Below are 26283 nucleotides of genomic sequence, written 5' to 3'. Positions count from 1 at the left end.
AGATGCACACTATAGACACAGGAATTGTCACTCTCTGAAGTAATTACATCATTGTTGTTTCCAAATCTTTCCCACAGAACCTTTGGAAAGAGGTCGAGGACTTGGGGCAATGCCAGCGATGGAAAGCAGCTCCGGAGTAAAGGGAAATGAACCTGTGGGGAAGAGCCCTGGATTCCAAAGCTCTGTGGTTGCTCGCAGCAAGGCTGGAAGGGGCAGCACTGCACCAACAGGGGATGCAAATCAAGCACTCAGAAACCTTCTCTTGCAAAGCCAGTCCTGTGAGGAACACAGACATATCAGGCTCCCCAGAGATGCTGTGAAACAGCAATCTCTAGGGATCCATTCTCCTTCACCAGGACTTTGGGGCATTCCCTCTGCCTTCAGTGGGGAAGGGATACAACCTTCATTAGTGAAAGATGGAGCCAAACTCAGCACCTCAGGAAGCTGCAGCAGAGGAAAAAGTGCATCTCCTCAGAGACAGAAAGGGTCTGAGAAAGAAAACCTTAAGCAACCTTCAAAGAGGAGGGGAAACCTTAAAAAACCTCACCCCTACAGCCGTGAGAGTGTTCGGGAATTTATGTACCGAAAAAAGGCAGAAAGAAAGAAGAAACTCCTCGAAGAGAAAAAGTCTTCAGTGCAGGCTGCAGAGATGAGGAAGAAGAGGTTACAAGAAGTGTACAGGAAGCAAAAAGAAGCTATTGGGAAGAAATCGTGTCCTGATAAGATTCACAAATCCATTGGGAAAATGGGTTCTGCCAAAGGAAATCCTCAGTGTGAACTTGAGCCTGTGAGTCCTAAGGAGTGGCAGATTGAACCCCCTCCAATCTTGATCAGTGCAGCACTGTGTAGGACATGAAACACTTCATACAAATGCTTTGAAGTGCGAGGGAGAAAAAGTTTTATCTAGAAAAATAGAGCAATTAGCTTATAATTATGGCATAAACTGCTGGGCTCATTAGTAGGGCTGGAACCCTGACTTCGGGCTAAAACCCTGGAAATCTCCATTGCCTGAGTGAAAAAAACAGGTTGGCTGTGTGGTGTGAGCAGTTTTCCTGTTATATGAGCCAATTATTAAGGGGAATAAAAGCCAAATATTACCCTTCTGTTGCCAGCTGTTTAGTGCTTACACTGATGGGCTCTTCTCTTTCAGGAGCAAACCAGTGGGGGAATCCTGGAAACGAGTTTCATGGCCTGGATGGATGAAACATCCTCTCCTCTATCACCTAAAGATCACAGAGGCAGGTACTCACACATAAAAGGCATCCTAGAAAGCATCTTTCTCAGCTCACACTGCAGACTCTCTTTTGTTTCTTTTGACAGGAATCAACTCCTAGAAACAGCTCAATCACCTAAAAAAGGGGAGGCATCAGGTCCTGCAGCACCACTGGAATCCCAGTGCTGGTTTCTCAGTCCTCTGAAATGTGAAGACTTGAGGGACTGCTCTCCCCCAGCTCTGCATTCACCTCCTCTGAGCTTTTCTGCTCCTCAGAAAGATGCAAAACCTTCCTCCAAGGACTCATCTTTTGGACTTTCTCCACACAGAAGCAAGCAGGATCAAGTGAGAACCATTCATAGTCTGTCCAAGGAACTTGCAGAAAAGATTGACATGGCAAGGGAGAGGCTGAGTGCAGCAAGCTGGGTTAAAGGCTCTGCTGACAAACAATCAACAGACACAACTCTGGACCTTTACAGTGAGCCTCCTTCTGCCCGAGAACCTGAGGCTTCCAGGGATGAGCAAGACAGGACAATGACTGTACAAATGCTTCTGGACACCACAGATCCTGATGTGCTACATGAGGCATCCCATAGGGAATGTCATGGACTGAGCAGGATTGGCCTGGTGGGCAGCACTGAGGGAGCAACAGCCGTGGACAGACAGAAGCAAATGCCAACTCCTTTGCCTGGTGGGAATGCTGAGAGGGAAGAATTGTCCTGGATCACTCGTAGTGCAGGACAGAGGCACCTCAGCTCTGCAGGAGACCTGAGGAACACATTGCAAGGTAAATCCTTTTGATGTGACACAACAGGGATGCTCAGGTGCCACTGCCCAGGTCTTCCAAAGCTACAAGCAGGGGTTAGGCTTCATCTCCCCTTGGCTATTTATTGGAAGTGTTGTGTCTTGGAAAATCCCTGAGCAGTGGCTCTCCTAGGTTTTCCTTTCCTCCCCTCTCCTTGCACCTGTGAAAGTACATCTCTTAATTTTATCAGTGGCTTTGCCATCAAGTTTGGACACGTCACTTCACCTTCTGGTGCCTAGGCTTTACCAGAAGTAAAAGAATTATAAACTTAACCCCATGTAGTTAAAAACCTGTGGATAAGAAGAGCAGTATGGAAGTGAAGTGCTCACACGTAAGTAGGCAGCGAATAGATGCCAAAGCTTGGGCCATTTCATTTCTATGAAGACCATATTTATTAAGTATCTTCATTTGTCTTTTAAAAAGGTTTCTCTGTGCATAAGGGCTCCAAGGTGGACGTAAGTCTGTGGCATGAAAAGCCAATAACCAGCCCAGCCTCTCCAGCTCACAGATTCCCCGCTAGAAGGTAAACAAAGCCGGATATTTTATTCTCTGCTAAATGCGCCTCATGCACATGTATTTAAAATAAGGAGCACCAATTCAGCTTGGAGCCAGACTCGGGGCAGTGGGTCTTCTAGGCTTCACTTCCCTCTCATTGCATCTGTGAAATGACATTTCATAATTTTGTCTGTGGCTTTGCTACTGATTTTGGACACATCACTTCCCCTTCTGCTGCCTAGGTTTTTCCAGAAGTAAGAAAGGAAATGTAAACCCAACCCCATGTAGCTGGAAAACTGTGAATAACAGAGCTGGATATATTATCCACTGCTAAATGTGCTACACAGACTTAAAATAAATAGCGGGGATGGTGAGTTCCCCGGGGCTGGTGGATCCCCGGGAGCAGTCGGTGAATCCCGGGTCCGGTGTGTTCCTTAGGAGCAGTGGTTTCCCCGGGTCCGGTCGGTGGATCCCGGGTCCCGTGGGCTCCCGGGAGCAGTGGTTTCCCCGGGAATGGTGGATCCCGGGAGCGGCGGATCCCCGGGTCCGGTCGGTGGATCCCGGCTCCGGTGATGCCCCGGGCGCGCTGCCATGCCGCTCTCTCGCCACCGGAGGGCGGCGGTAGCCGCGGGCACGGAGCGAGAGCCCGGGTAAAGCTGCCCCGGCCTCCTTCGGGCGGGGAATAATTACAAAATTAATTTCGAGTGATTGCTTTCACTCGCTTTGCTGCCACTAAAAGTGAGTGAAGGATTCCCGTCACTGCAGCTCTGTGGGTTGTGTGCGTGCCGAGCAACACCTGCTCACACACAGCACCTTTCCTTGGACAGCACACGTGTGATATTGTGGAAAATTGGTTTGGGAACAGGAATTGTAGAAACAAGGATTACGTTAATGTAGGTTGTTTTCAGCCTACGTTAATTAAATATTTAATGGAGAGAGCAGTCGAGAGAAACCTCTTTGAATTTGGCCTGACTTAGAGAGCAAACTGCCCCAGGTGGGGGTGACAGGGGGACCATGAAGGGACAAACATTAACTGCAGGTCAGAGTGTGTCTGTGCCCAGCCACAGAGAAGGACAAAGCCAGAGTCCCCACAGAGGCCACACGACTTTGCAGAGACGTCTTCCCCAAGAGAATAAATCCCCTGAGCCCTGGAAGATTAAATATGACCTGGACAGGCATTACCAAAGAAAGGTCCTGTGTGCAGCAAACTGGCCTGCATGTCCCCGGTGTCCCGCTCAGAGACAAGGATGAGGAGTTGGTTGAGGACTGTGGGGTCCTGCCCAGGCAGGAACAGTCCGGCTCTGCTCCATGGGCACTCTGATGGTGCTTGGGAATGAGCTGGCTGTGCCAAACTACCTGCAGCTAAACTTCTCTAGTGGGAAAAGGAGTGTTTTTTCTCTTTTTAACTGAAGGCGGGATATTAGGCCCAGCATTCTTTTCAAGAAGATTGTTTACAGCTTTACAGCGCAAAGCAAACATGAGGAAAATGAAAATTGGAAAGGTAAGTCCAGACAGATGAGCTTACCAAAGTTATGAGGAGTAATTACTGGAATTACTGAGAGTTAAACCCCTGTTCTTTGTGCACAACCACCACACTCACAAAGCCTGGGCTGATTTCTGCTCCAAGAGATCAGTTGCAAGGATTATGGAGCTGTTCTGTCACAGAAGATGGCAAATGTATAAAACATGAGCCCTGGGCGCTGAGAGTGTGCAGTAGAGAGAGTCAGAGCTGTGTCTGCACTGAACCTTGGGGAGCACAGCCCAGCAGCCGTGGGGTCCATCACTCTTGTCCTGACACAACCCAAACTCACAGGAATGGATGGTAGGTGCAGGACCCCCTGGGCCCAACAGGAACAGCCCCCCAGCTGTAAGGGACAAGCATCAAACCAAGGAGAAATAAGACAGATTGCACTGATCTGCTGAACAATGCAATTACTGAGAAAGCAAAGCAGCCGGAGTCAAAAAGTCCTCAGAGCATCACTGAAAAAACACCAATAAAACCTCTCAAACAATAAATCACAAGCCTCTTGCAAGTGCTGCTTCAAAAGATGAGGAGAGCTACTTGCAGATAAAATATCGCTGTATTTAGAGATTAGAAGTGGAAAGTGCGGCTGTATTGTGAATGACTCCAAACTCATCTCCTGGTGGGCTGAGGGCTTCCTGTGATGCAGCAGCAGTGACAGTGAGGGGACAACATAAAGGAAAGACCACCCCATGCCTGACCCTTCCTTAGCGACTGGTAAAGGAGATAATTAATACAAAGGCTCAGAGTAAAAGCCTGTCTTTTGTCCTCAGCTTTTCTTTGCATATAATCTAGAGTCTAATTTTGCACCTCTGCTGAAGCTTGGACACTCCTGAAGTTGATCTGGTATCAACTGATTCACTACAGATCAGATCAGACAGAAAGCCACCTGACAAAGGAGCACCAGGGTGCTCTAAGGAGGTGACTGATGAACTTTGCAGGGCCAGAATTTCTCCTGCTCCAGGAACACTTGCACTGTGAGTGCATGCATTCTCTGTGGGGAGTGTTAGTGTTAGCAGGCAGTGAAGGGAGCCTGTCTCTTGACTTGCACACAAAACTTCACAGGCTGTGCTAACAGGAGGGGTCAGTGCTGTGTTCTCGGTCTTGTAAACCTGTTTCTGTAGAGCTCTCATTGATGGAGCTGGAGCTGGGTTAGAAAATGTGATGGTAAAAACAGCTGAGTTGGGTCTGTGCTCTGACTTCCACTGCTAAGGAGTTAGGAGTCCACATTTGACTACAACAGACCAAGAGTTGTCTCTCTCAAGAGCTGATCTGAACAAAGCCACCTGTTAAAATTGACTGTGTGCCGGCCTCATTCACAAATACAAAGCACCCAGCGCTCCAAACCCAGTGCTCTTGAGCATGACCTTCTCCACAGCCAGTTTCAACAGCACAGTTTGCTGTTTACATGTTTAATTATAGCCCTGAAAACAGCGGCTCGTGTTCATGCACGAAATCCCGCAGGTGCCTGTTTCCATAAGAAATGTTCCCATTTCATGCCTGGCTGCTCTGCCATCCGCAGGGGCGGCTGGCGGAGATTTGTTGCTGATGCAAATCACTCACTGATGGGAATTCTCCAAACCGCCAGAAAATGTGTGGGCAATTCCATCTTATTTTGTTTCAGTTACCTTTATAAGTGGCTACATTCTCAAGAGTCAAAAAAATCATACCATTTTTGCTGTAAGTTCAGACTTGAAAGTGCTCTGGGTGGCCTGAAGGGCAGAGGGTGATGGCTGGAGAGTCACCTGTTGGATCACAGCTGTGCCTCCTCCTGTGGACCCAGCAACACCTTCTCTTTTGTGCAAACCCAAAGAGCCTCATCTGGCAGTTGTGGTGGTTTATGCAGAGCTGGTTGTGTCTGGAGGGCAGGCGTTGCTGTGTAAACCCAGTATTTTCTGTAGAATCTGCATTGATTTCCACCAATGCCCTTGCCAGGACACAGACCCAAAGAGAAGTAGGCATTTCCCAAGAGCCAGAGAAAACAATGCCTAAACAACCATCACAACACAAATGCAGAGACAAAACTCAGCACATTTAACCAATGAATATTACAACTGCTTTTTAAGAAATCCCTGTTTCCTCTGTTCTTTCTCTCTCATCCACCTTTGCTCCCACTTTCTGAAGACTACATCCAAGACACGTTAGTGGAAGCTGTACTAATCGTTTTAGCAGTTTCTGGGTCATGAAAAACAAAGAAAAGCTTATTAATGAGAAAAATGAAATAAGATTTCCCTAAGCTGATTGCCGATAAAAAAAAAAATTCCACATTCATTTTTCTGTATAAAAAAGAAAACATCTGTCACCATTTCAGTGTCTCAGTGCTCCCGCATGTGGTTCAGCTGAGGCTTGATCAATAAATGCCCATTTTCACACCTTCTTTCTTAATCTTTTTAGTTAAGCTCAGATAGTTACAGACCAAAACAAAGTAAAATCAATTAGCTGAGGTCTTCGTCTGCGGGACTTGGTGCTGACATTGTTTTGAAATATTAAAACATATTTATCACTCCCAGATTTTAGCTGGGCCAGAGTCATGCTCAGCACAAGTCCCAGAAACCCTGGAACAGAGCTCAGTACTTTGTGTTTCTAAACAGATTTCTTTGCCAAGGTTCAGAGCTGGATTGTGCAACCAAGTCCCAACAATGGCACAGATTGTACAATGCAGCCCTCATAAATTAAGCTTCCACACTGCAAGGTTGTTGTTTCTGTTTGCCATCAGCTTGAAAAATACCCAGCTCTTTCAGAGCAGTAATTAGAGTAGGTAACAATGATTGTTGTTAGCTTTCCTGACAGCATCAAGGTACAAGACAGGAGATTTTGTACGTTGGCAGGTATGACTTCTCAGGGAGCCTTTTGTTTCCATTTAACAAAATGTAGCAGTTCTGTTCAAATGAAAGAACTTTTGGTTTTTAGTTCAAAAGTTTGCTTTATACACATCTCAAAAACTTAGCAATTGTTGTTACCTTGACACAGCCCGCAGGGAGAACTCACAGCACGGAGGGATCACTATGGATGTGAGACTACTTCGAAAGTTCAGAACCAAGAGGAAATGGCCAACCAGTCTCGTGGAGAGAGCCTGAGGATCTGGGACAGCCTGAGCTTCCAGCCCTCTGCCACCCTGAGCACTGACGGCTTTGAGCAGGACTTGGGTAAGGTGGCATCTCCCAGAGGGACACTCAGTGCCCTCCCAAGGTACTTCTTGTGCTGTGGCAATAGAATGAACAGTCCCTCAGTGCAACAGAATTCTTGCTAATGGCTCTGGCTAGGGCTGAAAAATCTTCTGGGGTGAGGGGCAATTTCAAATAGATGGTTCTGTTCCAGATTTTGAAGGTGAAAAAGGGGTACATGAAAAATTGTCCTCTCAACATTCATGTACAATCTAAGAGATTATATGAAATTATTATTAAAATTGCATGAAATGCAATAGAAACTCTTTGCCTTTTCCATGCTGTCCTGTCACAGGTGTGAATTCAGCTCACAGTGACAGCTACAGATGGAACAGACCCCATTTAGCTCAGAGACATTTCCAGCACCTCCCAGCATCATCTGAAGGTCTGGGAGCCTTACAATCAACTCTTCATAATTATCCCATCTGAGCAGTGTGGGATATTGTCCTCCTTGGACAGCAAGAGACATCAAGGCACGGGACGTGGGCAGGATGCAGGGGGAACGGAGGGATGTGCTGCAGGGTGCTCAGGGCTGGCCAGGGTGCAGGACATCGCCACTTCTGCCCGGAGCAAAGGTTTGCACGGAAACAAGGGAAAGTTTGTGGCCGAAAGGGTTAAAAGCCGACCAGTAGCGTGCCGACCGCTCTGTCTGAAGAGATCTCTGCCTGCTCCCACCAAACAGGAGCAGATGGTGCATTGTTTTAAGGGCTTTTCCCAGACAAAAGAACAAGATCAGATAACCTTTCCTCAAAGAGGGTACTTACAAAAAGCCTTTGCTCTTATTAAGGATTCTTCATTGTTTTCCTCACAATATTTTATACATAATATTGGATTTTGGGGTGGTGGAGAAGCCAGCATTGTTCACTGTGCTTCTCCCTATCCCCAGGGACCTCAGACGATTGGGCAGCAAGGCTGTTGTCTGAAGTGTTTTTCCCTAAGCGAAAGACAACCTATTTATTTACTATTAATAACTAAGGCCCCCAATTCTGCAAGACCCATCCATCCACTATTCACCACAGAAACAACAGGAGCTGCTACCTCGTGTCTCTGCCAGGAGAAACCTTCCCCTTCCCTGAGTATTTGCAGGAGCTGGGAAGTATTTGCTGGACTGGGAAGCAGCACTCCCACCACGGCCCTGCTGCTGCACAGGAGGCACAGAAGTGTCGTGGTGGACACAATGTGGGTTTGAAATATGGGTCACAAGTGGGTCTGTCACCACCGTGAGCAGGGACGGGGCATTCAGGCTCGAGGCTGCATTGTCTGCTCGGAGGCATCGCTCAGCAGTTTGGCTCTGTCCTTTCACGGGACACAGAAGTCATCGTGCACACGCAGCATAATGAGGTGTAATTCTACAACTGCTGCCAAATGCACATATTTACCTTCCAGAGGGACGCACGTCACCTGACCACCCACTGCTGCGCCAAAGAAAGATTTTCTGTAGTGGTCATACTTGGCAAAATAACAAAATTCATTTTAAACATTTTAAGCAGAGAGAAGAAGATATTCACGAAATATTTGTATCTGTTTACTGCCTGGGGTAAGACAGTGAACTTGTCCTGAATTGTTGAATTTTCTTTTTACACACAGCCAGTATAAAATCCAGAATTGCAAATCCTATAAGCACGTGCTGTGGTGAACAAAAATTGTCTCCACGGGTAGCACTGGGAACTATTTCACATTGCTTTTATATGAATTTCTCATCAGTTTAGGCACAAAACTTGGTATAACCAATGAGCTGGTAAGGAAGAGATTTGTATATTACATCAGTGTGTAAAATCTTTCTGTCATTCCTGCCAAACCACCAGGTCTCTCCCACAGGGAGCTGAGGAGATGAGCTATACTTTCCTTGCTATTTCGTCTGGTCCTCTGAATACAGCCCACGGTACCCAAATTTCTGTATTTCTATTAAATAAATAATTCGATTATTTCAAAAAAATACAACACTTTGCCTGTGCCCCTTCCTACAGTCTAGGGAATGGTCTTTGAGCCAGACTGGACTGAATGAGCCAGAAGTCTCATTTCATCAGACCAGACTTTTTGTTTGTTTTTTTTTTTTTTGTATTTGAGAGATAGCAAAATTTAAGCTCAAATTAATTGTTAAAAAAGTATTTTCTAAATGTTGAAGCTTAAGCATGGTGACTGCTTCAGAGTAATTTGCATTAGGAAAGTGAATTTAATTTTTCCCACTGTTCTTAAAATGCAGAATTTTAACCTGAACTACAAGGGAAATATATTTACATGTATCATCTTTCCCCTAAAGTGCTGATTGACATATTTTCTCATATCACTAGAGGGAGCTGCCTTCTTGCTTCTGGAAGAGGGAGAAATTATTAAATTAGTGGAATCAGCACAGAAGTGTATCAGCATGGCTTCAGCTAATTGTGGTCTAATGGAGAGCATTGAGCTAAGGCAGTTCTTCGTGTTCCCTCCCAAATCCTAGGCTGTGTTTTGTATTTCCCACAGCTCCAGTGAGCTCCAGTCTCCCTTCCAGCACCTCTGGAGTTGTCTGCAATGATGGTGTCATTGACTGAGAGAGTTTAGAATAATTGATGAGGAACAGAAGGAGCATTCCACGGAAATTCAGGATTCTGGTTAGGTCCAGGTTCAGGCCCAGCTCTGTTGCTATCCTGAGCCAAGAGCTGTCCTGCAGCTCCGTGTGAGAAGGGGCAGCAGCAGGGTGAGGGCACTGCCATGTGCTGCAACATCTGGCTGGAAGCTGAACTCGGGCCAGCCCTCTACACCAGAGGATTTATATAAACACAAAATATGCAGAGCACAGGAGCAGCACAGGCCACATTAATCCCCTTGTTTGGTAAGCAGCCACTCTTCAGTGGCAAGTGGGGTACCAGACGTGTTTAGAGAGGAGAGAAGGACCTGATTCTGTGGAAATACAGATTCTCCGAGGTTCTCCAGAGTGCAGATCAGCCCATGGATTTCCTGGGGGAACAGGCAGAGCCTTCACATTTCAAGTCTCTTGCTTGGGGATCGCTCTTGGCTCACAGGTCTTGCTGAAGAAGGGCCAAACTGCCTGTGCTGCATTTCTCAGCTGTGATCAGGAGTTACCAAGCCTCTTTTCTTCCCCCCTTTTACCTGTCATCATTGCAGCTCCTTTCCTGCACACTGAGTGCTGAAATCCTGGGTGGGATTTCACCTTACCTGAAGAGCATCCTGAAATAATAAAGCAATTGAGCTAACACAGGAATTTTGGACAGGGGAAGGACTGCTTGAATGGGGGCAAATGGGGAAATTCCTTCTGGATCTGCTGCTCCACTCCACAGCAGCATTTCAGGACAATTTACACCCCATATTCATACACCTCCAGCAATAATGCAGCCAAAGTTGTGCTTACAGCTAAAGTTGCAAGTATGTATTTTTATAATAACTGGGTTGGTCTGATTGCTGACATGGGCGGAAAGAGAAAAAGCTGTCCTTGAGTAAAGCAGCAGTAAATGCTTCTGCCTTGCTTCAAGTGATTAGAAAAATGAGACTTTTAGCCTGGCTTTTTTAATTATATGTCAGGGAGATTCTACAGGGCTTTGCTGAGATTCTGCAGGTGCAGCGGAAAGTGATTTAATAAATAGCGTTTTTTTCACAAGGCTGAGTGTATGCACATTGAAGCTATCTGGGTAGGCAGTAAATGCCATTCATCATCACCTAAATGGACGTGAAGTTTAGCCAGATGGTATTTTCTTTAATGCACAATGTTGCAACACAAGAAATGCATCTGGAAATAGCCACAATTAGGAAAATTATGTTCAAAAGGAAGGAAAAGAGATCAGAGCAAACTTTTTAATCACTTTGAGGTCAGTAACACTGGTTGGGCTTTGGGCAGAACAACAGCATTGTTCAGTTTGAGGCACAGCTTGAAAATATTTGTTAGGTTTTAAATTATATCCTAATACATGATCATATTTCTCACTGACCCAGATATTAGTATTAAAAGCTACTCAGACAACTTAGCTTGTAACTCTTTTTTATAGAATGACCTTATGTGTTAGTATTGAAGGAGCTTTTGAAAGTGTTGTCTGTGGACCCACGGAAGAATTGTTCACTCGTCTTTTTCTTCTATGATATTGCTTAAAACCACTAATAAAACTCCCCTGCACTAAAACCAGCTCTTTCATCCACTCCATTGCACAAAATTGCACAAAATCATCTCTAGTAACTATCAGCATTAAAGAGCCTGATGCAGTCCTCAAAATTAGAAAGATTGGCTAAAATCAAAAAGCTTTCTGTAAGGGTGAACCCATAATTTGGCATGTCTAGATAATTTAGTATGATTTTGCCTTTTCAAACCACCCTTCAAAACCAGGAAATGCCCATTACAAAAATAAAGGGTGAGATTTCCATCCAGTCTCTTGACTCTGAAAAGGAGGGGGTTAAGAGAAGCCTCCTATAGTACCACTGTAGGAGGAAAGTGAAATCTGCAATCAAGCTGTTTATAAAAACTGAGCAGCATTCTAATAGAAAATCTGCACCAGGCTCAAAGATTTAATATTTTATTTCACTCACACCCACGTAAACACAAACCCCATCCTGGCATGCAAACAAGCCCACATCTTTGCTCCTTCTGTGTTAAAGACCCTTCAGTCTGCAAAGCAAAAACAAACTCAGCATGTCATGGGCTTATCCTGCACCATGGGGTAATTTGGATTCAGGTGATCTGGATAGAGATTTTATCTCAAGTTTCCAAGCCAAACCTATTTCTATTTATGACACACACTTCAATTCTTTTATGACTCTGGTTGCTTTGACAGTGGCACAGCACAGAACAAACACACAACCTGTTTGCATAAGCTGAGCAATTCATCTGAGAAGCTCAAGCAGCCAAGAACATTTCGCTGGTAAACATAATATCAGCTGCACTGTCACACAGGCAGGGGAGGTACAATGAGGAAGTAGCAGTGAAATAAGTGCACCTGGAACAGGAAGGAAAACATCCCTACTCAAAAATGAAAGCTTTTTTCCAGGGGTTTGTGTCCTCCTGTGACAAAAGAGAAGAACCAGCCTGCATCCCAAAACAGATGGAGGGGACATGCAGGATGCTGCTCGAGTTCCCAAAGAAGTGACTTTTGTCACTTGGGAAACCTTGTCACAAGGTTGGGAAGTTTTTCTTTTGTACCCAGTGGTGCTGATCCTGTTCGTGCAGCAAAGGAGAAGTGGGACCAAGAGTGACAATAACCCACACTCTGAAATTCAGGCTTAGAACAGGAATTGTTTCTCACTCCTTCTCTCTCCTCGCATGGACCCTCAAGTCCTGCCTCTTCCCAATACTTGCAGGACTTTATGCTCACACATTTCCTGACAGGGTGCAGGACTGGCATTTCCCTTCTACACTTATGACAGAAGAAGTAAATGTATGCAGAGAAGTTATTTCAGGAATAAAGGCAGATGTCAGATTAGGGAGGCTTCCAAAAATAGGCCCAGGGAGGATTTGAAAGGAAAATGCCATTAGGAACAATGTACACATTCCCATTGTGATGGTCCCCTAAACTCCTGCAGGTGAGGGAGACCTTGGCCACCCAGAGCTGGAAGAAAAACACAGGAGCCATCTGGACGTTTTGAGGCAAACCTCCCTACTACTGGCTCACAAACTGAAGGTCAGTGGGAAACCTGTGTAAGGAGCAAAGGGAATTCCAGTCCTGCTCTCCCAGGTAAAAAGGTGCTCCCTATCCCCAGATTCGGGTGTGCTTAGGCCATAATCAGTTGGCATCAGCTGATCTGAGTCAGGTTTATAAACCCCATGGACTATAAAGGTGAGGTGCCAGCCCTAATTTGCTGTTTGGAGACCTCAGTATAGCTCTGGTGGGTAAGGAGATGTTGCTGTACTGCAGCCAAAGCAGCATTTGTGCTTCTTGCCCAGGGCAGCAGGATGTGACAGAAACTGGCTGTGCAGCTCCTGTCCTGCCCTTTGCCCCCCCAGCTCTCAGGTGTTGTGTCACCTGGTTAAAGATATCATTTATAATGTGTCACTTCCTAACACAGCTTCATCAGCTCCAGCAGAAACAGCAGCTTATGGTGCTGAGGGAGAAAGCAAAGCAAGAGGTTCAGGAAAGCCACAGGTTTTTGAGGGACCTGCTGCAGCACAATTCAGAGGTAAGTTATGATTTCAGATCCTGTGTCAACACCTCTAGGCCTCAACTCTCATGAGAGCAGTTCTAAATGCACAGCAATTTGTGAGCTGTTGTTCCACCTTACCTTCATATACCCACACAGTTTTCTCCCTGGGAGTAGTATCCAGCCCATTAATTAATCCAGCTCTTTAGGAACTGTTGGCATAGGAAAAGCATTATCTACAACCAGGTGCTTCCCCAAGAAGATGAGGAAAAAAAGGCTTAAATGTCATGCCTTTCAAATAGATCACTGAGGTGTGTGACAATTTCTGTGTGTGCAGGAGAGCAGGAATTCCAGAGGCAGTGATCCTTCTGTGACAAGAGTGTACCACGCAGAGCAGACACAGAGAGGACACTGGTTGGAAGGTGACCTTGCTGCTGCCAGGTACAGGAGGCAGGGTACAGCGAGGCACTCCAAGGATTGGCCTGTGGTTTGCCTATGTGAATATTTTGGGGCATTAAAATAATTCCAATACAGTCTTTTTACTGTGTTTTATGCCCAAACTACAGTATTAACACTTTTGCAATGTTTTGGGAGATTTTGTATTTTTTAAAAAGTAGGAACCCCTCTGAAACGTGTGTGAAAAGTATAATTTTGTTCATTTTGCTTTACCATCATAGCATTGATGTGAATTAGAATATTGTCTGTGCACTTTTATGTTAATTTAAAGTGGTATAAAGACATGAGAATTGGTTCCAGGGTCTTATTGATGCAATTACCAGAAAGGCACCTTTGCACAGGTAAAACTTGCAGTATCACATAAAAATGAGTGGCATTCTGGTTTGAAAAAGATTCAGTCTTTGTCACAGAGGACTTGGCTGCGAAAGCTAGGAATTGAAATTGTATCTCTGACTGCAATAAGAAAGCATTTCCTTTTTCTTACCTTCAGTAATCAAGAGATGGGTTCACTGAGACACTCTGCATTGAAGATAGAAAGAGAGCACAGTCCAGTGGATCCTAAAATAGTGGGAGAAAGAAAACCTCGAGGAGGAGGTTCATATTGCTCAGTGCTTCAAGGAGGTGAACATGAAGCTTAAGGATTTGGTGATATTGAGAAAATGCCCCATTTAACCTGGCCTGGAGCACAATTTTCTAATTAATTTTGAAAATTTTGACCTAAATACTTATGTTTATTGTGCTTATTTAAACCACGGCCATGTTCCTCTGCACTCCTGGCCCTTCTAAGAAAATCATGTTGGGAGCTGAGAGTTATTTACCCTATTGATGGGCCTACTCTTTAATTTTTACCTGTTCATCAAGATTTGACTTATATGGAAGTTTATTGTCCATACCTTGCTCCTGACAGTGAACAGCTGTGGAGTGGCTCCTCTGGCTCCTGCTGAGAGCAGTGCACGTGCCCAGCTGACAAGTATTTGCCAAAGGCACCTTGAGTTCAGGAATGGATGTTAACTTGCACTGTGGGAGTCATTTTTTGGGTTTCTTTTTTTTCATTCTGTTTCAAATATTTTCTTTTTGGTGATGTTAATTCTTTGCCTTGGGATCCCTGCCAGCAGATCACAGGCAGTCACTGCACAGCCACCACGCCTTGAGTCTGTTGTCACCTCAGGTGAATCTCTCCCACGGGGAGACCTGGGACTCTGGAGAGAGCAGTGGCCAGGCCAGCTCCAACAGCCAGGTAACACCAGCTCTCGAAATAGTCTGAAGGGCGTTTCTTTCTCTGGGTTGGTGGCTTTTTTTGGTTTTAGCCCCTCTATCAAACTGTTCACCCAATGACGCCAATGCTCTGCTCTGTCCCCAGTGGAGCGCAGCTATTCCACGCTTCGGAGGCTCCAGCACCTTCCATGGTTCCAGCCTGGCTGTGGTGGAGCAGTGCCTGAGGGGAGAGGAGCTGCGGGCTCGGCACCAGGCAGTGCTCCTGCGGCTCCGGAGAAAGGCTCTGCGGGACAGGGCCAGGGCCGAGCTGGCCTGGCTGGGCCACCGGAGACGGTGAGGGGCACGGGGGGCAGCACCGGCAGAGGCCTGCTCGGCCGGGACAGGTTTTCCTTCTTTCAGGGGAAGACAACAAATGTAAAATCTTCTTAAGAAGCAAGTAGCAAGTAAAACATGAAGAGACAAAAGGAGCCTGCATGGTTTTAGTGTCTCCAGAGCAGAGTTGAGCTTCTACTGCAGCCTCCTCTGGGGTTGTTGTGTGAGGCACCAACTGGCTGAGGTGCCCGCAGGGATGGATGGTGAGGGGTGTCCCTCAGCACTGACCAGGCTGAGGTGCCCTCAGGGATGGACAGTGAGTGTGTCCCTCAGCACTGACCAGGCTGAGGTGCCCTCAGGGATGGACAGTGAGTGTGTCCCTCAGCACTGACCAGGCTGAGGTGCCCTCAGGGATGGACAGTGAGTGTGTCCCTCAATGCTGACCAGGCTGAGGTGCCCTCAGGGATGGACAGTGAGTGTGTCCCTCAGCACTGACCAGGCTGAGGTGCCCGCAGGGATGAATGGTGAGGGGTGTCCCTCAGCACTGACCAGGCTGAGCTGCCCTCAGGGATGGACAGTGAGTGTGTCCCTCAGCACTGACCGGGATGAGGTGCCCTCAGGGATGGATGGTGAGGGGTGTCCCTCAGCACTGACCGGGATGAGCTGCCCTCAGGGATGGACAGTGAGTGTGTCCCTCAGCACTGACCGGGATGAGGTACCCTCAGGGATGGACAGTGAGTGTGTCCCTCAGCACTGACCGGGATGAGGTGCCCTCAGGGATGGACAGTGAGTGTGTCCCTCAGCACTGACCGGGATGAGGTGCCCTCAGGGATGGACAGTGAGTGTGTCCCTCAGCACTGACCGGGATGAGGTGCCCTCAGGGATGGACAGTGAGTGTGTCCCTCAGCACTGACTGGGCTTAGACACTGTGTGGAAGCCCCCAGGGGAGGGTGTCTCTCCCCAGAGCTCAGGAGACTCCAGTTGCTTCAGGAGCGGTCCAGGCACCAAAGAGTGGTGAGGTGCCCTCTGAGTGTATTGGAACTTTCTGCAGAGCCTTCTATACCTATAGCTGCTTTGAGAGGAGCTTTGCTCCCATCCCTGGTGTAAATTCAAGGTGTTTAATTATCTGACTGTGATTCTCATCCTTCTGATCTCCAGTGTTCTGGAAAACCTGCAGGATAGTACTGGAGCCTCTGCTGTGGCAGCAAAGCAGCACAAAATCCTGACGGAGCTGAAACGGGAGCAGGTAATGCTGCAGCGAGAGGAGCTGGGATTCATCTCATATCCACAGGGAGGATGCAGCACAGGGAGGTGTCTGGAGCTGCTGGATCAAGTGGGGTTTGCGTTTTAAAAAAATTAAAAATCACTTTGCATCCATTATTCTGCATGTTTCCTACATTCAGTGAGGTGGGTTTTGTGCCAAAGTCAGCAGTCTGTATATCTTGGATAAAAGAAAACATCTTTTTTTTTTCCTTCTGCTACCTCAGTGTTATTGTGGATTTTTCTATTTATGCCATAACAAACAGGTCATATAATGTAGGTTTCCACTGATTTATGCTTGTGATGTTGAAATATATTAAATTAATCTGACAGCTAATTTTATCGTCTCAGTTATTCCACTATGCAGGGTTCATAATTACACTTGGTAGTCAGAAAATTTCTGTCCTGCTCCTTATGTAGTGCAAACCTCTCCTTTAAGTAAAGGAATTCCTTGTGTGAACTACAAGCACCCTGTAGTTTTGAATGATCTGAAGACAATTCATTTTTAAAGGTCTCAGCTCTTGACACCCCATCAAAATATCCCTTTACCTGTCATCAGTTTTCACAGGTGAAACCCCAGGTGAAAAATAAAACTGCAAATTCTTTTATAAAAAAGGAAGAAACCTACATATTGAATTTTCAGGGTCTTTTGGGATTAATAGTGCCCTATGTTAAGAAACATTATGCATATTTTTAAGTAGATCTCTGTTTTCTTAACTCTGTTATGCTCCTTTCTTTCTCTGCTTTGTGTAGGCAGAAATCCAGAACCTGCAAAACATCCACAAGGCAGCCCATCGAGAAAGGAAGCTTTTGTTAAAGCAGCAGAGAGAAATCTTAATGATGCAGCATTCAACAGCACAACTGCAGGAAAAGCTGCACACTTTGGCTGGGAAGAAAGAGGCTACAAAGTCACAGTCAGGGAGTAAAGAGAGTTGTGTCCAGCTAAAGAATAAGCAGAGCAAGAAAGATGAGGGGTAAGTAAAACCTTTCCCAGTGATTGCTGAAGGTAAGACCCAGTCCAGGGGAGAAGATGGAGACAGGTATGTCCTAGATAGTTGTGTGAGCTTTAGATATTCCAAAGAGGGAGTTTGTGATGATAAATCTTGAAAACTTCTGTGTTCAAGCAGTTGATAAATCAAGTTCACTGCTTATCATTCTGTCCCAAATGGTGAGTTCCTCAGGGCACCTTTAATGATGCCACACAACTGCTAATGATAGTTCATGTTTTCATGGTGGCTTTTAACTACAAACCCAAACCACTTTGCAACTATACATTAATTAGGCTTCACAATACCCATATGGAATGAGTAGAAATGTATTGATTTAATTGGCGAAATTCACTCCTTTGTCATCGTCTGGCTCTGAGCCTCTGTGTCACTCAGCCCCTCAGAGCATATTTGTGCTTCACTGAGGATTTAGCCACAGAAGGATTTTGTAAGACATAGGGCTAAATTTTCTGCTTAAACTGAAGCATGGAGGTGTCACGTAAAATGCCCACAGTGAGATATAGTTCAGGAGTTCAGTCAGACTGAGAAATCACCATCCTCCTGCTCCCCAGGAGCTGTATCCCCTGCATCCCTGTCTGCTTTCCACTGGGCTGGAGGAGCTGAGCAGTGTGAATGAGAACCCCACCGTATCCACTCTGCTCAGAACAAAAACCTGGTTTGCTTCAGGAAGAAAAAAAGCAGTTAAAGACAATATATTTATCTATATGAATTAAAACCCCCTTTCATTCAGTTTTACCCAGAACTTTAGCAGGATGGTGAGTCAGGTTTGTGCATTTACTTAAGTCCCCACAGGGAAAGGCTTTCAAATAAATCCCTGCATGGAACTGATCTATAATTCATGGTGTTATTGATTACAAGTCAGAGAAATCTTTAAAAGGTTTCTTGGCTGTGCTTTCACTTCTTATTACTGACAAGGCTGCTCATAGGAGAACAGTGAATATTGGTGTCAGTCTGGAGCAGCCAGGGGCTGGTGGAACTCAAATGTACCCAAATTCTGGCTGATTGTCCATAGATCTCTGTCCTGTGTAGGAGTGCAGAGTGGTAGTTATGCTATTTATCCATCTGCATGGATGTGTTCATATTTTATACTGATCAGGAACCAATTAATAAGCAGGGCTGTAAGGGGATGGAAAGGATTGGGAAATACTTATAAAACTGAAAGCAAGTGAAATAATAAATTACCAACATGCAGAAAAAGCTGCTGGTTTGGGGTTCTGTTACTGAATGTTGAATACTAGAAATAAGGGATACAGAAACTTGTGCTTATTGTAAATGTACAAAATTTTAACTAAGAATTGGGGATATATACTCTGAATCAGGATATTTATTTTGAAGTCCTTAAACATCAGCGGTGGGGAATACTACATAGGTCTCCTTTAAAGACAAAAAATAAAAACCTTTAAAAAGTATTAATAGGGATGAAAGTAAAAACAAGTCAGAAAACCAAAAAAACCTACTTTTTTTTTTTCTGGACAGAATAATTTACTCAACTGTCTATTTTAGAACTGTACCTCTAATGGAAAATCCTGAGTATGAATCATGTTGCCTTGTGCTTCTGCAGTAAGAGGAAAGTTCAAATTCACCATCACAATCAGTATCTGATGTCCCAAATGTCCATAAAGTTGTGATGCAATATTTAAAGTGAAAAATTTAATGAAAACTATTGAAATCTGATGTGCTATAATTGATTGGAAATTAAGAAGGCAAACAGGTTCAAAGCTTGACCCTGGTTTTGCCTTTTAAGTGCAGATGATTTTTACACTTTCTTCCTATTCTTGTCTATGCAGATTAGAAAACTGATTATATAAAATACAGGATCAAGTGAGAGGGAGGAGAATGGAGAAATAAATATTCTATTCAGAGTGTTTCTGGCTTTACTCATTTGCTGCTTTGAAAACGTGTATGTGAACAGTCTAGAGATAGTCATGGCAAATCCATAGGAAATCAATAAAGGTACAAATTAAATGCTTCTGGTTGTGCTTGACTAACTTGGAAACACAAAACCAACTCCCAATCATTAATTCCTTGTCTAACTGTTTACAGCTTTTCTACTGAGAACAAGGAGTTACTGGTAGAACACCAGAAACAACTGGAGGAGTCCCCAGGTTGGGAGCAGTCCCTTAGTGCTCAGGATAACATTTTCTTACCTCTGGAACCTACAAATTCAGCTGGAATGGAACCTATAGCCACACTCATTACAATAGAAGACAAAAAGGGTGCATTTCTGGTAAGGATCACCTCTGGAATTACATTAATGCCTAAAGAAAGCGTATCCCAGCTTATGTTTGCCTTAAGATAGGACCAACACAAGACTCATTTGGCAGTTTTAGGAAGTCAAAATAAGCCTTGTGTGTTGGTTATGTGCACTTTTTCCTTAAGACATTAACTCTGTCTCCTAAATATTTCCATTCTAGGAACCTGTGCTGGAGGAAAAGGCACTTCTTTCAAACCCAAACACTGATCCTAAAGATAATGAAGATATTAATCCATATGGCAGCAAGTACCCAGTGAAAGGCCTGGGGATCCTTCCTGCTTGGTGTAACTTATGCCTGCTTCAGGCAGAAAATACTCTTGAAGGAACAGGTCAATCATATTTAATGCTATTATGTACAATCTGTTTCAACCACTTCAATCAAACTTTAATCCAGACAGAAAGAGAGACAATCTTCTCATTTATTACCAAAATGTCTTGCTCACTATAACCAATGTATAAATCACTGCTGGGCAAGATGGTGGGGATGTCTCGGAGGTTTATTAAGAGAGATGATTATACTGCTTCCCCAGAACAAAATCATAACTTACTCTGATTGTGTCATTAACAATTTACCCTCTTTTGAGGCAGTTTTTCAAGAATTTAAGGATGTTCTTTTTAGAAGAACATAGATCACTTGAAGATAGACTTGGACAGGACATGCTGGAGTTATTTTTGTTTCCAGGTTTTATCCTCAGTTCATATTTCTTACTCTCAGTAGGACAGGTAAAAAATAAAACTGTCTGTTTATATATGAGTCAGTTATATCATTTACATAGTTCTGGGTATGCATAATCTCTGTAATATAAATATTTACATATTGTGGCAATATTTCCTGTTTCTGTCATTTTTCTAATGAATCGTCTTTCTGCATTTCATAGAATCATAGAATATCTTGATTTGGAAGGGACCCACAAGGATCATAAAGTCCAACTCCTAATTTACTCCTAGATATCATAGTGAGGAGCACTATAGATTTTTGTATCCCAAGTGATATATCAGCAACCTCTTCTACAAAATATTTTTTATAAAATGATGATTTTAAAAACAAATTCTTTTAAATGTTCCAGTTAAAGAAGTGGAAGTGCTTGTCTCTTCTGAGATCCATCAGGTGGATGCCAGACAGTGTTTGAAGCATTTGGACCATATTTCTCATGAAGCTTCTGATGAAGAACTAAATTTAAAAGCATTTTCTGAAGGATTAACTTCCACTGAATCATCATCCAAGTCAAACAACTTCTTTTTGAAATGTGAAAGTGCCAAATCAGGCTCTTCACCCCCAGCATTTCAGAAAGTGTCTGCAGTCAACATCTCAAACAGTTTCATTTCAGACCTGGTATTAGAGCTGAAACATGGAGAGGACACAGATGTCAGTGTCCCAGAAGAGTTTGTCTGTGACAGTGGGGATATGTTTGCTAATCTCTCAGAAGCTATGCCAATAGCAATAAGCAATGGAAAGGAGACATCACCGAGTGACAAACACAATGAGCGTGGGCTGCCTGAAGATGACAGAACTGAGACTTCATCCCACTCTCAGAAATACCCTGGAGATGCATTGGATTGTGGCTGCACTGATCACTTGCTTTCCTTCATTCCAGCAGATGAAGCAAATGCCTCCAGAACTGAGTCAGCACATTCCTCCCAGTCTGAAAACCCTTCTGAGGGAACGGCTGAGCCACATCGGGGTGTCTCACAAAGCTGCAGCAGAAACAAACCCTGTTCTCAGGAGATCCCAAAACTGAGGAATGATGCAGCTGCCAGCCCTTCATGCACTGATGCAACCTCCACTAGTGATAAGGGTCTCCCTCCAACTGATGAGGATATCTTGTCGGAAATACTTTGTCCCCTGCATGAAGTATTGTCCTCTGGAAGTGCTGACTTGCCATCCTCTAACAAAAAGGATTTGTCATTTCCAAGTGAAGATCTTCCTCCTCCCCCTTTAGGTGCAGATGAAATGAAAAATGGTGATCCTGCCTCTGGCACGGATGATTTCCCATCTCCACCGGAACAAATGACAGGCTCAGAGTCTAGTCAGGGCCTGGATGAAGATTTATCACTGAAAATGGATGCATTACCCCCATTACCTGATAACATTGTGCCTGAAGAATTTCCCCTGCTCAGTATAGAGACAAGTGGTTCTTTTTCAACTCAGGATGGTTGTCTCTCAGAACAATCTACATTTCCAGCCCTTTCCAGCTGTCTATCAGAACATCAGCATGGAAAACAGGAGACACCTTTGCAGCGTTTGGAGTTTCTGCCTGTGTCAAATACAGATTCTTCTGGTGGCAGTAAAAGTCCTGAATTCCCAATGAAACAATGCAAAATGTATGTAAAGCTGCCCAGTGCTGAGGAGGACAGTGACGACCCATTATCATCATTTGAAATTGGGGACAGAGTGTTGGTAAAGCAGAGCCAGCCTGGAACTCTGATGTTCAAAGGCCAGACTCATTTTGGCAGTGGCCATTGGGCTGGTGTTGCACTGGACAAAGCTGAAGGTGACAATGCTGGAACTTACGAAGGGGTGAAGTATTTTGAGTGTGCTCAGCGCTGTGGGGTCTTTGTCAGATCTGATGAGATTTCACACCTGTTGGGGGCTAACAAAAATAGTTCCAGTTATATGGGGGATGAAGAAGACTCCAACTCCTTTTATGATGATGATAACTCCCTCAAAGGAGACTGCAAATGTTCTGAAGATGTTGAGCAGAGAATGGAGTTTGCAGAGGAGAAAGCAGAAGACACAAACAGTGCAGGAGGTTCGGAAGTGAAAGAAAACCAATCTAGGTTACACAGTGCCTTGCTGTCTGGAAAAGGGCAAAAGTTTCCCCATTCCAACCAGTGTAACTGTAATGAATTCCTCTGTCAAAATAACTTAATGTGCTTGGGATCAGATAATGAAAAAACAGAACTGGCACAAATAAAACAAAGGATATTTGCAGATGCTCTTTCAAAGAAAAGCAAGACAGATGAGGTAAACACAAGCAAAAATATTTGTTGCTTGGTAGAGGATCAGAAAAGAATTAAACTTGCTGATGATATTGCAAGTGAACTCAGTAAAAAACTTCTGTTTGACATTTTAATTGCATTTTCTGAAACAGCTCAACACAAATATAAAAGTGCCTTTGAAAAAGACATGATGAATTATAGCCAAGGCCTAAAGCAAGAAGACAATCAGAAAGTGTTTCTCCTCAAAGAAAATTTAGTTGCTGCCTTATCTGAACCATCGGCAAAGGTTTCTGATGTTTCACTGGGTGATTTTGATACTCTTTGCATTCATGGTTGTCACACAGTAACAGACAGAATTGTAACTAAATTCATAGATGATGCAGTTAAAGAATATAAGAAGATTAAAAAAAAACACAGATCAAAAGCAGACAAGGTACTTCATTTATCTCCAGAATTTTCTCCAACCACCATGCCTGTAAGTACAGTAGGAATGTTTTTATTTCAAGTGTTGCCCCTGAAGCTGGGTCTACAGAGGCAAAAATTTGTGTAGCCCAGTTTTTTATCATCCATATAAATTATATCATGTGGATGTTAGGAACCAGATTGCTCAGTTCATGGGACCCATTCCTCACTTAGGGAATTATCCTGCAGCCAATGGATAGCACGTGTATCGTCCAAACAAAGAAAATGTGGCTTCTTTATTGGAATTTGTCAGTTGTCAAAACTGATAAATCTGCAAAGACTTCAATTTTTATGAACTTCAGAGCAAAACTGAACCCTTGTCAGCTCATCTGCCTGACTCCTTTCTAGCCCCTGGCTGTGAGAAAATTGCTTTGAGGGTGGTGGTGGGGAGAGCAGTTCCACATTTAGAGCAAAAATGTTGCAAATGACAAAAATTTTCATGGAACTCCAGAACTGTAATTCTTTCTAATTCTGAACTCTGCCAAATACAGTTAAAATAGGTTTGTGGTTTTTTTAATAATACATCAGTAAGCCTTTCTTTGAGCCCATGAATAAGATGGTTTTAAGTGTAACCTTGATCAGTTGCTAATAATCTCAATACCTCTAAAAATTGTGGGGAAATATGGAATATGTCATTTGGCTTTTCTTTGTCTCTCTTGAAGCTCCTTTTAAAAATCCTTGATGCTGGTGTTTTTGGAAGCTCTGAAGATTTTGATCAGCCTAATTCTGACCAAAATGTGCTGGTGAGACAAACACAAAAGCAATACTTGTACAAATTAGACCAGTGGCACTCAGCTCCTTGGAAGAAAACTGTCGAAGTTCCTCTTGTGATACCACATAACAGTTCTTATGTTAAGAATTTGTCTGCATATGCTGTGGAAGAATTATGGACCCCAGAGAGCATAAATTCAAATTTCAGGAACATCAATGTGCCAAAGTACTTTGAATATAATGATCTCCCAGGGAATGATTTGGAAGCGGAAAGCAAGAGGATGTATAATCAGGTATTTTTAAATCACTAACTGTTAATTAACGCTTCTAGTGTTCTGTAGGCTGACTCATATTAGCTAATATTTAATATTATTCCAGCTGCTAACATTAAATATAGCTAAAGGGACACTGAAAGCTACTACCAGGAGTATTTTGCAGTTTGCTGCAGAATAATTCCAGTTGAATAAATGTCCTTGTAGAGAATCCAGACTTTTGCCACTGTTCCACCATAAGACCTTGGACACCTGACCCAGTGTCTGGTTTGGGTCTGTTCAGGAAAAGCCAAGTTCCATGGAATGCTGTAGACCAGGAGAATCCAGGTCTCCTGACTTCAATGTCCTGCTGAGTTTGTTACAGGTTATATTTGATTTGAGCCGTGAGTTGCTGCGTGCAGAAGTTCAAGTGACTGCAAAGACAAATATGTTCCCATGGATGAAAAAAAATGTGGGATCCCACTGTTCCAGAAGGCATCTCTGCAAAAGGACGGATGTCAGTGATGTCAAGGTACGTTCTGGCAGTGTAAAGTACAGGAACAAGAATCAGTGAAAAGAGCAGACACCGCAATGGCAAAAAGAAATGTGAGATTTGGGAGGATTATGGCAGTGTAACTGAGGTGATGGGAGAAGAAAACAGCATTACTCTGAAATGCCTGAATAAATACAAGACTGAGCTAATTAGTGAAAATATTCCCTATGTGTGGAGTTAAGAATGGGAATGGGCCTTTAAACTCTCCTAATTATGACTAATTTGTATGTAACCTCTGAAGTAATATTATGATTAAAATGTGTTTGGTGGCCAGTATTGATCAGCTACATCTAGATCAGTCCCCTAAACTTTGGGATGTACTTAAAAGCTGGATTTTCACACTGGCACCTGTCACTCATCTGGAGTGACTTCCTATGAGGAGAGTTCTTTTCAGCCTTCTTTATTTTGTAGATGTTTGTTCAGGGTGAAATTAATAAAATAATGAACTTGGAAAAGAATGACTTAGAAATGAAAAGAAAATTCCTAAATATGACCAAGTATGGAAACTGTAAGAGAGACAGAGTGGACCTTATTCTGGTAAGCAGACTTTCCAGTGGGGATTTGTTTATTTCCTCTGGATTTAAACTAGAAATTCTCATCCTTTTGTGAGAATCACATCTTCTTAAATTAACTTCAGAACTTCAAATTAGCACCTTCCTTTTATTGAATTAATAACCCAGTATTTCCAGTTCTTATGAGGGGTTTAAATTAAATAAATTAATGATGCATGTATAAAGTTGTTGGATTAGGTGCAGTGTCTCAATAGTTTTGTGAACCTCTTATCCTTGAAGTCAAAATTCCTTTCATGTTATATTTTAGATTCAGGAGCTCCACAAGGAAGAATCTCAGTGGACTTCCTATGGTGATGATGAATTCACAGTGAAGATGAGGATGACTGAAGCCATATTTGATAGCTTGATCCTTGACACAATCAGAGTTCTTAATAAGATTTATCTGAAAAAAGCCTGTTTTAAAGGGGACTGTGCACCATCTTTTTTCTTTTAATATACTGTGGAACTGGTTAAAAGGAGCCTGGAGATGGCTTCAGAGAAGGTGGCACATGGAATGGCAGGACCTAGAGCCAGGCATTCAGGTTAAGTACCTACAATTTTATGTAAATGAGACAAAATACTGATGTAATGCACTTTAAACTGGAGGCTTTTCTATCAGCACCTTCAATTCCTGCCAATTAGATATGTGCCTGTAATTGGGTTATTTATCATGCAGTGCACGTGAGCCTGTTGAATTTTTACAACATCCAAATGTGGGGTGCTGAGAATGTACTTTAGACAAAACAGAGGAAATCAATACTCCTTTTGTATTGGCAAAACTGGAAAAATCAACATTTTAACAAGGAAATGGAAGCATTTCCTCAGTATGGTAGTTGTTCACTATGTTAATTGCTGTGGCCCCACCTATTTTGCACTGAGAAGACCAAATTTTTGTTAGTTCTTTTTAAAATAAATACTGTGCAAATATTTCTTACGGGAATTCAGAAAGTGTTCATTATTGAATAATTGATTGAAAAGAGATCAGATTTCTTCCAGTCCCATTCATTCAGGGTGTCTTTCAAATAAAATTAAAATCAGGATAAATAAAGATATAA

At 43.6% G+C, this 26283-nt stretch overlaps 1 protein-coding gene across 1 annotated transcript in view; it reads left to right on the top strand.

The window, feature by feature from the left end:
- Window positions 1–26077, top strand: part of CCDC187 (coiled-coil domain containing 187) — a gene marked incomplete at its 5' end in the record, with an annotated part of 34920 nt that extends 8843 nt beyond the window's left edge. The window contains 19 exon segments of the mRNA XM_082295481.1: window positions 78–787; window positions 1151–1242; window positions 1321–2000; window positions 2442–2541; window positions 7006–7181; window positions 12702–12799; window positions 13185–13295; window positions 14105–14333; window positions 14825–14949; window positions 15073–15260; window positions 16398–16485; window positions 17253–17473; window positions 19550–19733; window positions 19921–20089; window positions 20828–23175; window positions 23825–24166; window positions 24510–24656; window positions 25089–25214; window positions 25497–26077. Of these exon segments, the coding sequence (XP_082151607.1) occupies window positions 78–787; window positions 1151–1242; window positions 1321–2000; window positions 2442–2541; window positions 7006–7181; window positions 12702–12799; window positions 13185–13295; window positions 14105–14333; window positions 14825–14949; window positions 15073–15260; window positions 16398–16485; window positions 17253–17473; window positions 19550–19733; window positions 19921–20089; window positions 20828–23175; window positions 23825–24166; window positions 24510–24656; window positions 25089–25214; window positions 25497–25682 (6320 nt within the window). The 3' untranslated portion in view covers window positions 25683–26077.
- Window positions 26078–26283: the final 206 nt, after the last annotated feature.

The sequence above is a fragment of the Coloeus monedula genome, assembly GCF_965178545.1.
Source record: "Coloeus monedula genome assembly, chromosome: 21".
Taxonomy (NCBI): Eukaryota; Metazoa; Chordata; class Aves; order Passeriformes; family Corvidae; genus Coloeus; species Coloeus monedula.
Note: the sequence above shows the minus strand (reverse complement) of the source record. Positions and strands in the feature narration are given on the sequence as shown.